The 13283-nt window shown below is 43.5% G+C and overlaps 1 protein-coding gene and 1 pseudogene across 2 annotated transcripts in view; one reads left to right on the forward strand and one right to left on the reverse strand.

The window, feature by feature from the left end:
• The window catches only part of LOC147010959 (polycystin family receptor for egg jelly-like), a 217149-nt gene that overhangs the window by 121016 nt on the left and 82850 nt on the right, over window positions 1-13283 (forward strand). For both annotated transcript variants that reach the window (XM_085860350.1, XM_085860351.1), the window contains 2 exons: window positions 6515-6775; window positions 9926-10096. In XM_085860350.1, the coding sequence (XP_085716476.1) occupies window positions 6515-6775; window positions 9926-10096 (432 nt within the window). The remainder of the gene's footprint in view (window positions 1-6514; window positions 6776-9925; window positions 10097-13283) is intronic.
• The window catches only part of LOC147010960 (cytoplasmic polyadenylation element-binding protein 1 pseudogene), a 5623-nt pseudogene continuing 2742 nt past the window's right edge, over window positions 10403-13283 (reverse strand).

Raw genomic sequence — 13283 nt, forward strand, 5'->3', positions numbered from 1 at the left:
TTCCTCTTGGCGAAGAGTTTCTTTCTGGCCTCGTTGACGTCCGTATATGGACTGGTGCGGTCATAGAGGAGCACCACAAACCTTTCAATGCAGTGCATTGTGTCATCCTGGATGTTGACTGGCGTGGTGGTCAGGGTCACAAGATAATCTGTCAGTTCTGGAAACGAGTTCCATGTGGCCCAGGCAGATTCGTTCCCATACCCCACGAATGCTGATACCGTGTCACATCCGGTCATGGCGTGGAAGACAGGGAGGGCACGTGCCTTCTGTGGACCGAGGGAGACAGCTATTTCATGGGCAGGGATGTAGCGGTAGTTCTTGTCCATCCCAAAGGCAATCCAGAATTCATCCACGCATGGTAGTGCCTGGGCTACCATCACCGCCAAGACGACAACGTCGGGATCTATGGTTCGAACTTGAATCCGACGGTGGTCATGTTCTGCAGCATGGGCCACATGGGCCACATGCGAGTGTCCGCCTCTTCTTGACCGCATGGAGCCAGAGAGCCTTCATCTTCCTGCCTTGGAAGGCAGATGACTGCTTCACCAACAGTGACTACCAGCTCCTTTTCCTCGTCATGGAAGGACTGCACCAACACATCGGACAGGAAGGTGAAGAGCTCCACCTTGTTTGCGTCGACGCGAAGGAAACTCTGCCAGTTTCCTGGTATGGCTGCGGTGCTCACCACGCGCCGTCGCACCCCTTTTCCTCGTTTCTGCCTTGTCGCCGTCTTCATGGAGCCATCTTTGTCGCTATCCCAAACGAAGTCCCAAAAATGACCATTTTTCCCCAATACAATGGTTGGAAATATAATAAATCAACACAAATGACATTTCTATTGTTTTCCTTTGTAAATGCACATCACATGGAGTATTTATCACCTCTGAGAAACCTACAAAGAGAATAACAATGACAGATATCCCATGTTGTTAAAGTATAATGGCGGCCATTTTCCAAAATGGCCCCCAAAGCTGACCAAGGCAAAATCTTGAGTGGCTCCATATCCAGAATGCATTAGTCAACATATGTACCAATTTTGGTGCTTTTATGAAAAGTCGAACAATTGGTTTGCTATGCTGCAGTACTATGAGGTTAATGTTAACCAAACATCACCCGGGTGCGTGAGAGCCATCACGGAGGCTTACAATGGGGATAAGGGTTGCGGGATGAGGGATCTCCTTCAAAGTGGGGAAGTTTGAGGTTATGCAACTGTACTTAATGTCTTGATTGCCTTACGTGTGTGTGGGAAGAGATCGTGTCAAGCTAGTCTTTATTAAATAAAAGTGCGTGTGCTTACGTTTGGGGGGGGGGGCTAAGAGAGAGGGAGAAGGAGAGGGAGAGGGAGAGATAATTAACAATAAAGGGAATGTAAGGAAGGGATCAATCAGCACATGCCCGCATCAAATGGCTGCCAACGCCTTGCCGACAACCTTCCATGTGCAAAAGAAAAATAGGGGATAAATCCTAACCTACCCGTTCCTACGCAGTTTGGATCACACTGACCCATTTAAAGGTAAGGGACTATTCTAAACATTTATTACGGAAATAACTATCCTGAAGGACCTACGTGTCGTGAGTACACATATACAGTAGCGGTTTCTCAAACTGCACCACTACTCCCCCCCCCCCCCCGCCCTCTTTCTTCAGACTCGTCCTCGAGGCCCGTGTTTTCTAATTAACAATTTAAACAACGATTTACCAACTCTTCGAACAATGGAAAAATTTACAACTCTGTGTACTTCGGTGAATTTATTATCCCCAACGCTACTTAAAACCCTCAGGCAACTAAGGTTATATGTGCGACAATTTAAACTAAATATGTCCCGCCTTACTGCATTGGCAGCTACCGAACTCACTCGTATGACAAATCTAAGCTGAAACGCAAAATTTCCAGAATTTTTGCAAACTAAACACATAACCGGTGGGCATAATAAAGTATGTACAAACACAATCAATCAAATATTTATAGCCTTTGACCCAGGACCGACAGAAATTCAAAAAGGAAAATTGTGGAGGGGGGACACCTGACGAAGTCTTGCCATCTTTCATGCTTTTTATGCCCTTCACCAGCACACCGAATAAAAACAAACCGGCAGGCCAGTGACCAGCATACAGGCCATAAACACTGTGGCCTTCAAAACAAAAAATGATCAAAGCAAGAATCAACAAGAATTGAGCCACTTCCTCCACCAAGCTGCGTTTGTGCAGTTCATGGTGGGGGCAATCTGTGGCACAAGAAATGGAGCACTGTGGCATGAGGCTGGTGTGAGGCTGCAGCAAATGGGGCAGTCCATCAGTGCGATAGAATGCTGCTGCAATGAATGCAGCTCAAACAAAAGAAAACAAAGCAAAACAAAACAAAAAACCACCATGATAATTGGAACGGTGTCACCTGGTATGAGGCTGCAGCAAGTGGCAGTCCCTCGAGCAGGTGATGGTGGTGAAGCAGCTGTGGCACAGGGCTGCAATTAGATGCAGTCCATGAAACAGGAAAGTGTGGCACCATCGGCCACAGAGAAAGTGGTCCATCACGGTGCGTGGACGCAAGCTGTAGAGGTGAGTGGTCACGAGCCACTAAACAAGTGGTCCAAGATGGTGACTGGGCACCAGGCAAATGGATGAGTGGGCACGGGCCACTAAGCAAGTGGTCCATGGCAGTGAGCGGGTGACATGCAGCAAACGAGTGGTCACTGGCCACTGGTCCATGAAGGGCCGTGAGCAAGAGTTAAGCTGAGTGGTCCACTGTTGCAGCCAGATGTTGTCCATCATTGGTCCTGGGTCGGGTCAGACAAAAACAGCAAGCAACAAATAGAAAAGCCTACAGCAGGAAAATAAAAGGTAAAACCCAGGCAATGCAATCACAACCAGCACCAGGGTCGACCGACTTGGTCAGCCAGTCACTGATGTGTACATACCTGGGGCAATGGTGGTGGTGATGGAAAAGGGAGCTCAAGGTCGGCCCAACTCATCTGCACCCCCATTCATTTTATATTTGCACTAACTAGTACTTTACAATTCATCACTACATTTTGTCCTCTAAGTCTTGTGCCCTATGGACAAATTCCTACCCAATCCCCCAAAAAGAAAAGGCAGAATTACACAAAATGCGACAATACTGCATTAGTCATTGTTCTCTCTTCCAGGAGGGCAAGTCCGGCAAATGGCGATCATCCCAGTGGTGGATGGTGCGAAGGGGTCGTTATCAATCCTAACTACACTACCATCTTTATTACACATTAAACTATCCCCAGGATCGTACCCTGCCAACAGGCCTTTGTTAAACTATGGGGTTCTAAAAACTCGAATTCCCGTTGCCCACGCATTAGTGCTCTTACAAATTTGGGCCTCGCCGATCAATTTTCTCTCTCTGTGCCATCGTACATTTTGGGGCTGGGCAGTGTGGCTCCACTGGTAGGTCTGCCCACCTGCATACTCACCGTTAGCACCCCCAGGATGCTGGAGCCACCTCCGAGCTTACCTGTTCCTCCATACAATTGGGGGAGACCCTCCTCAGCTCTCCCCCAGACAATTCCCGCTATGGCATTTGGTGCACAGAGCCCCTCCTCGTCGGGTACTCATGCCCACTACATTAATCGGTCCCCGGGACCCCTATGGCCTCACCTGGCCGACAAGCGCCCGGGGTGCTCACTTCATCCATACCTACGTTCACGAGCCACACCCCCAGCCGGTCCATTATCTTCTGCACCCGTAGAACGACTCAAACAAACAAAAAAAAAATTTCCACAACCAGCACCAACCACAGAACAACATCCAGATGTAAATTTTCCTAACCCCCCTATGTAACTTGAAACTAACCCCCAGGTTTCCTTGGGTGGGATCCATTCAACACATTCAATCCTTCGCATCATGCACTCCATTACTCGCACTCATACTGGGCCATTGCCCTGCCCTCACACTCATAATTTTCATCAACCACACAGAAACACATTTCCACTCACTTAAACAGCATCACCAAATTTCCCCGAACTCGTGCACCCTCATCTTCCCTTACACCAATTTATCCCAGCCCTCCCTCCTGGTCACTGTTTCGGTATCCACATGGAGGCTACCATCGCTGGCACCCCCATGTTGGCTTCACAATGCCATCCCCCTAAGGCTAGTGCTCCTATGCCCCCATGTGGGGCGGTTACACAACCACACCCCTCACATGTGTGCTATACTCACCGTCCTAGTCACTTGAGCCTCCCTGTGACGGCAGAGGTGCTCGGCGGCTCATCCGTCACCTGCCAATTAATTTTCCTTTTTCACGCTGGGCTCTGGGGAATTTTCCACGGTGATCACAGCCTCTTTCTCCACCCCCAATGCTCGTGATGCGGGGCCTTCTTCCTCCTGTATACCGTGCGCTTTGCACAGCCCCATTTATCACACCACCACTCCTCATGTTGCGAATACCAAACACACTTCGCTTTACACTCCACGGTATGAAAACTTGTTAACATCTTTAAATGTCCGTGCTTGGATGTTTCACAGCGCATGTTGAGTTTACACACTGGCCCCTCTTTGAACAGCACCGATTCCAACCTTACTCCTTTTAACTCCACACACACGGGACCAGAACATGCCATTAGTTTAATTTTTATTCACACGGTTCACCTTTCCTATCAGTCATGCTAACCGCTACACCCATCTGGGTCGATGCCTGCCTGACATGCACGCACTCACCACTTAACTCCATTTTCAAACACTTAGGTGCACTCGCTCCCAGCACACACTCCGCTCACGGAGCACTCCAAGAAACCCTGGGTCCTGCATTACCCCCAAGCCAGCACAGCACCTGTTTGCATCATGCACGTGCCCGAACTCACCGCTCCTCACCTTTTCCGAACTCACCTCCTCCTGGACCTGGATCCTCTTCGCTTAGTCTCTGAGGATGACGTCATGCTGCAAACTACCGCTTGCATGCATTCAACCATTTCCTCTTTCAATTTCTCCCTAGTTTTTGCTTGTTCCTCCTTATTCCTTAATTTCACTTATTTCATCAACTGTACCTCCTCTTTCACCCTCGTCAATTCCCGATGCGCCCCCGCTACTTCCTTTTCTAATTCTTTCTTTGCCGTCTCCATTTTACGTTCCCTATTAGCTCCGCCACCAAAAGGTGAAGGAGGTTGTTTTCACCCCTTTCTGTTTGTTTGTCTGTTTGTTACTTGCAAAATCGAAGCTTTTTCAAACATATTGGTCAGTCGATTTTGTTATTCTGTCTGTCTGTTTATTGCCTACAGATCGCATTTTTAAACCAATATTCACGAAACTTCACCACATGGTACAGTTTGTCATATGGAAGAAGCCTATTGTTTTTGAGGTCAAATGGTCAACAGGCCAAAGGTCACCAACTTTAGTGGTTTTTCTAAAGTTCTGAATTTGCATCTGATAGACTTGAAATTTGAAGAGGATTTATATTTCAGGTCACTGAAGTCAAACAGTGAATTATTTTTGAGGTCAACATGGACCAAAAGGTCAACAATTAAGGTGGTATTTAAAAAAAAAAAAAAATAAATATATATATATATATATAAAATACATGTTACATCTGATTTATTGACAGACAATTCATTTATACATCAATTTTTATTGAACTTAACATGAAATAAAGATCAAAAGCCATGTAGGCATTTAAAAGCCATCATATTGAATGTTGATAACAGGGTGCAATTTCATCAAGTGAGTTCTACAGTCAATGTTGACAACCATAAGCTTTTCGTTTAGGAGTGACCTCAGGTCTTGCTTCTTCTCTTCAAAAAGGCAAGTGATTTCATTTAGTATATATTATTGGTGAGTATGAATGCCCAACTTCCTGGCCAACTTCCCAGCAGTATTGTGGAAGCCTTCCTCTTTAAAAAATGTAAGTGGGACTCCGTTACTAAGCACCATCCATAGCATTCCCTTCCTGAATTCTTCAGGATTGATGTCAAATGTGACCTATTTTGTGAGAAACCTTGTGATCATCAACTGCAGCTGTCGAGGACGTTTTGGTGACAAAGAGGTGGGAATGGGATCGTCAGCTTGGCACACTGCTGCGCTCCCACGGTCATGATGATGATGATGATGATGATGATGATGATGATGATGATGATGATGATGATGATGATGATTCCACTTCAGGTTTCCACAGTGGGTTATTTCACTGTTGCTCATTATGCAGATCGAAAACTTGTTTTCCTTGTCACTGTCGTAACAAAAGTATTCAAAAGCTTTGCTTCGTTTAGTGTTAAACGCCAAAACTACCGGTCAAAAAAGTATTTGGCTGTATTACATTATATTAGGTATGTAATTGATATGTTTCTTTGTAAGAAAAAGGTTTTTTTGGCAGTTCCGGGTTTGGGTTAATTCCACATCTCTGCACAAAACTTTCGTGATTTGTCATTCTTTTACAATATAGGAGGTGAACCTTGAACCACTCTTGTACTGAATATAGAAGAGTGCAAGAGAATGTTGTATTGAATACAAGACGTTGTTTCGTTTAACATTGTATGCTAATTCCAATGAACTCTTCCAGGTTGATTTAGAGTCAACAGAAAGGAGAATCACTTGCTTGTTCCAACAAAGATATATCGACTTCCTACCCACGCTGGAAACACCTATGCTCACCATTGCTGACATTTTCATTCCACCAAACAGCATAGACTTCAGCACAGTGTTTTCAAAATTAGATCTGGCGAGCAACGGTGTCGTATTTGGTGTGATTGTGGCCATTCTCGTCATACATGTTCTTCTGTCAATTTGGGCACGTAGGAAGGATCGCAGAGACCACCTTAAGGTAATTTTTCTTTTCTAATCTAAATGTGATGCCAATAGATGTATTAATGAGCCTAATGTAAATTGTACAAACAACTGAATTATTTATTAATTGTGGGTACCTGCTGGATCATCATGGCTCTGAAATCATTACTGGACAGAAGTAGATATGACTCGATGGCTGAGGCTCTATCTACCTAACCCTTCATTTCGTTAGCATTTGCTTTTGATTCACCAGAAACACCTGCTATGGACAGGGATTTGTTAATATTCTTCTTTAACGGTGAAAATTATTCCCACATTATTGTAGGGTTGCCTGGGGGAAGCTTGGCCCAAGTCTTTCACAAACTGGCTGGCCAGGATTGACGTTCGACTAAGGTTAAGGCAGAAATTTTGAATTTGTTGAGGATGCCGTCAATAGCTCACCTATTCTTAGTGGAGGACACCATGGGAGCTTTAAAATACACAAACTAATACCAGCAGACGGGACGCCCAGTTTAACATCAATCCGAGGAAAGGTGCACCTTGTAGTCCGGCAGTGAAATGCTGTTTTGAGGGTTAACCTTGCAATGGGGTCCACCAAACGTTTTCATGCATTTTTCCTAGAGAGTGCACTGATGAGGAATCCAAGTGAAGCCACTCTAGCACCCTTGAGCATTTTTCAAAATATGCAAATTAAGTGCGGCCATAACCGAAAAACTAAGATTTTTGCCAATACCTCAGACCTCAGTAAATAGGTGTGAGAAGATCACAAAAGAGGTGTCAAGACCCATATTTTTAGTGCCTGTGACTCCAATAAGGATATTTTTGTGGCGATCACATCATACTTTCTCATGAATATACAAATTAGTGCCACAGTTACCAAAAAATCAAATGTTGTCCAAATCTTTTGAATTATTGATAAACATTTCTTTGCAGGACTACGAGCAAATTTATGCAATTAACAATTGGTGATGGGTATGGTATTTAAAGCAATTGAAGCACCATCCTTTTTCTGTTCCAAATAAATGCTGCTTTCATCATGGAGAAATGTATCTTCCATCCACGTGGAGAAGATAAACGAGTAAGCCCACTTACTAGTGACGGTCCAGATCCCATCCATACGATTATCAAGTGAAGTAAACTTCGTCAGGATAGACTGCATGAAGACCTTGAGAGGAGACTGGCAGAAGATGAAAATTTGTCAGTTCAGTGTTGCAGAGATTGTTTAGTCTTACATGTCGAAGTCACACATCCAAAGGCATTTGAAGAGGACTCGTGAGGAAACTAAAAAACCTGAGAATTCTACCACCGTTGAACATTATTGCTGTTCTGAATTACCAACTTTTAACTTTTGGTAGCATTGTTTATTCTGTGGTGAAGAATGCATTATGGACTTGGATCCCAAAAATCTGAGTCGTTGGCAAAGGGTGATGCTCGGCAGAACGTCTAGGGGACCAGCAAACATTCAAGCAGGCAATGTTGGACATCTGTGATTCTTGATGAGATACTTGGTGAAGATAAGTGAGGATACTTGGCACTGTGAGTGATATACATGCAGCTGATGCCAGATACCATAAGGACTGCCATTTGTCATTCATGGCCTTTCATTCGGTCCAAGCAGCTGCTCAGAGCAGTGTTGGGAAGCCACCCACAGAATCTGTTTCAGACTTCACATCAACCATTACTGCAATTACAGCTGAATCCTCACGTGTCTGGAACACCACAGAAGTGTATAATTTGAATAAATCCAGTGGTGGGAAACATCTCTCTCGTCGGACCTTAGTCGCCACGTTGCCAGATTATTTTTGGCTCAGATCTTGTAGTGTCAAGTGTTGTCGGTATTGCCAGTCTTCTTGTGTTTCGGAGCAAGGCATCAATCCTGTTCAGTTGAGAGACAATTTGTCAGCAATTTATTGAAAAAGGCCAGAAAGAAATGCAATCAACCTCACACAAGCTTGTCATAACTGGTCGGGCCCCGTCCCTGTATAACTACGTCATGGTGGTCCGACAAACCGGGATGATCTTGAGAAGATACAGGAAGAGGCAGATGTAATCATAGATCAACAAATGAGAAGCAGTCTGTGGTGGAACAAAGAGCAACAACATCAGATGTGATGACATCAGTGTGTTCCTTCTCCTCCTCCATTATTACGCAGAACTTGGTCTTACATGTAGTCTTACAATGGAGAGTACCAGTACTGGGGGACATTGATAGACATTGCAGCAACGGTTATGAAACAGGCTGGAATGGTTCCACTTTGTTGCTGAATAACATTGTTGCTGATGAGTTCTGCGCATGCACAGCATATTGGTGCAGATGTCATCATTTTGAAAATCCCGTATTCTACAATAAATACGCGTTTCCAATTAAATCAACTACATTTCCAGTGAGTGATTTTGGTCCATGACCAGGATTCAGTAGAAATACAGGATCAAACACATTGATGACATATGAAACTGAGGTCCTGTCAAGATACCACTTCTGCTTTAACTTGTGGTCAGTAATTCTGGACAGATCATTAGGATGGATCAGGGCTAAGCATGTCTTTAGTATCCTAACGAACATCATTTCTGCAGGTGGGCATCCAGCGATTGTGTGTAGGTGTGTCCTATCTATATAAACAAAACATGTGACAATCTGGTATTTGGAAAGAAACGGTCATTTACCTTCTTGAGATCATTCTTAATCACCTGAACAGCTCTCAGATCTCAGTCAACCTGAACTGACCATTCAAAGTAGGTGTAGATGGAGCACTGCAATCATGCTTGAAACCATTTTGTTTCAAGAAATCCTGAAGCACAGCGCTGGTGAAACACGAGCTATTGTCACTAATTATACAATCAGGCAAACCAGGAGTGGTGAACATGGAACGTAACTTTTCGATGGTAACTTTGCCTGAACAGGATGATAAGGCTAAACATTTGATCCACTTTGAATGAGCATCGATAATGATCAAAAACATTTTACCCAAGTATGATCCAGCATAATCTATACGAAGGTGAGATCATGGTTTCGAGGCCCAGGATCACATTTGTTAAGACAACGTAATAGAGCAGATTTACCCATTCTTTTCTGGCTTACCTTGTCTCCACCAGTCCTATTGCTATGGTGCTACATATAAAAATGTACATTGATTATAATATACAGTATATTTTACATATTGATGCCTTTTTTAATATTTTTCCACAGTGGATTATTCTTCCCTTGAAGAATGCTGACATTGATAACACGTACATTTACATAATTACTGTGAGCACTGGAATGCATCCATATGCGTCCACAACATCGAATGTCTTCATCCGATTCAACTTTGAAAAAAGGACAAGCGAAACATTTGCATTGGATAACGGACATTTCAAGGTAAGCAGAAAGTGCCACAATTCATTTAGGTTGCAGGAAATTCTGAAAGTTCCTATTCTGCATTCCAAAAGATTCATTAATTTCATATGCAGAACATGGCTGCTGAGTTGCATCACTTCCATGGGGCACGACGATACTGCTGATGGAGTGCCCCCTGTATGTAAGAGCAGGAATTTGTAACTTGTAAAAGGTGTCTGTGATAGCTCGCCTACTCTTCGGAAAGGACACCGTGGGATCTTTAGCTTCCACGAACTAATGCCAACAGACAAGACAGACAGGAGAGTGAGAGTGAGAGAGAATGCAAGAGACATTTTGGTCCTCTTTATTGATTTATTGAAACAAGGTTCAACACACACAAAGGAAGAGACACTGACATAGGTATCAAAAGAGAGAACTAAACAGAAAGGGGAAGGGGTGACATCGAAGCAATAATTAGAATTTACTGTTGTGGCCAAAAATATTGACACCCTTGCACTTTTTACAAATAATTCACCATTTCTTCGAGAAAATTGTTGAAATAAAAAAACATTTTGTTATCCACATGTATTTATTTGGTTTGCAGTGGAACAAAACAAAAGAAAGCTTTTAAAATGACTAAATCTTATCTTATTCCACACAGAAAAATTGAAATGGCCCAGACAATATTATTGGCACCTTTTAGAAGATGTCAGAAAAAATGAGATTTCAAGCAGGTGATTCTCCTTTGCTTTGGAATTGAACTCACCTGTGGTGAGATGCAGGTGCCTGAAATATAAAAATTACTCATTCAACTTGTTTGAATAGAAAAAAGGAGTCATTCTGCTGGTTTGTGTCACTGTCTGTACCACAATGAGCATGGAGAAAAGAAAGAAAACCAGAGAATTGTCTGAGAAGGTCAAAAACAAGATTGTAGCCAAGTATGGACAATCTCAAGGCTAGAAGCCCATCTACAGAGACCTTGATATTCCTGTGTTCACGGTACGCAATGTTATCAGGAAGTTTAAGGCCCATGGCACAGTAGCCAACCTCCCTGGACGTGGCAGCAAGAGAAAACTTCATCGAAGATTGCAGAGGATTGTTCGAATGGTGGAGAAAGCACCTCAATCAACTGCCAAACAGATTCAAGCTGACCTTCAGACACAAGGTACGACAGTTTCAACTCACACTATCGGTCGCTAACTCAATGAAAGGGCGTTCGATGGTAGGAGACCCGGGAGGGCCCCACTGCTGAGAGAGACGGAAGAAAGCCTGACTGGAGTTTGCCAAAACACACCTGAATAAGTCAAAATCCCAAATAATAAAACAGAATGTCTCGTGGACAGATGAGACCAAATTAGAGCTTGTTGGTGAAGCACATCATCTATGTTGGCAGAAAACAAAATGAAGCCTTCAAAGAAAAGAAGTCCTTCCCTCCATTCAAACATGGAGGAGGTTCAGTGATGATTTTGGGTTGCTGTGGTGCCTCTGAGATTGGGTGCCTTGAATGTGTGCATGACATCATGAAATCGGATTATCAACAAACACCAGAAAGAGATTTGATTAGATGCCACTAGGATTTGGAGGGAGAGAGGTCAGACTTGAGATTAGAAAGATGTTGTTTTCTGGCTCTCCTGAGGGTCGATACACACTTGTTCTGATCTTTGTGGAAGGAACTGAGATTACCCTCAGTTGGGTTTGCTTTGCATGAGGCAAAGGCAAGTTGTTTCAGGACAACTGCCTCGCCACAAGCTTCAGTGAACCACGGGTGGGAGGAAGGGTAGGACAACTGAAGACGAGAGGGGATAAATCTGTGCATGAGGGAGAGCAAGTTTCTTTGAAAGAATTCACAGGACGAGGGGATGTTGGAGAAAGTAGCGATGGGAGACCAGAGAAGGGGCCCAATTTTTTAGTTCAGAAATGTGACTAAAGACATTTTGTGAGGGATGCAATAAAGGTGAATTAAGAGAATGGAGAGAAGAATCATTGTAACTGTTGGATTTTTTTTGGACAAGGTATGAAGGAAAGGTCAAATTGAGAGCAGTCTGTTGAAATAGAAAAGGAGTCGTGAATTACGATGCAGTAATGAGAACCACACGTGTGAAAGAGGACGATGAAGCATTATACGAGATCGTTTTCATTATTATTTTTTGATCGAGATTGCATAAGATTAGGTAAAGGAAAGGTTGAAGAAAAGATTGTTAGGTGAATGGTGAATTTGGATCGGTAAACGCAGAGGGTGGAAACAGATCATGTGGTTATGGGAGGTGCCAAGTCAAAAGTGAATTTATTTATTGTTATTTTTTATTTTGTATATTTTTATTTTTATTATTATTATTATTATTATTATTATTATTTTATTTTGTGACTTGTGAGTTATTTGAAAAAAGTGCAAGAGTGCCAATATTTTTAGCCACAACTGCACACAGATTGAGAGAGTATCATCAGCGAAGCCACATCGACATTGTTAAATACACCAATGCTGTTCAAACAAAGCACAATCAAGCGTTTCAAACACAATATGGTCACCAGATGGAACCAAAGCTTTAAAAATAGGACCGCCTGTCCTGATGCTCATCTGGATGGTTACACTTCATGAAAAATTGTATGTGCTCTCTTCTCCGAACTGCACACACCTATTTTTGGGGGTCAAAAACCGTTCTGGCTTGTCACTTACGTTTACGCATAACCAGGCGATGAGAATGGATGTTTTTCATATCATGTTGACAAAACCAGCAGAACTTGCAGAAGTACTTGAAGCACATCATCTCTCTGCAGAAGAAGGTTCCAGGCAGTTTGGAGCATATCTGGCAGACTGAGTCTTTCAGATACGGGGCGACGCGGATTTTCTTCGTAAAGGTTTCAGTTACTATGTCTACAAATGCAACCGCAATGGCCCTCAAGTAGCTCTCACGATTTCCAAACGTCACACGAGCTGACCCGATTGGGTATTTGTGTTTGTCGATGTGCATGGCAACGTGAAGGACTCCCCCGAAGAGTTTACTGAATACACAAGAAAGTCCCTCTGCTGTTATCTTGCCATGAAGAGCTCCCACAAACACAGTCCATTCAGGCTCCATTATGGGCTCACAAGGAACGCAATCAAATTCCGAATCTGCCAGGAGCCATGGGATCACTTGCACGTCTTTAAAATGCATATAATCGTTGACCACCCTGTAGAAATAACTTGCAGCAAGATCATCTCCAGCAACATCAGGTCTGCAATGTTGCA

This window comes from Eptatretus burgeri, chromosome 16 (assembly GCF_056783735.1).
Source record: "Eptatretus burgeri isolate ZD-2024b chromosome 16, Ebu_testis_v1, whole genome shotgun sequence".
NCBI lineage: Eukaryota > Metazoa > Chordata > Myxini > Myxiniformes > Myxinidae > Eptatretus > Eptatretus burgeri.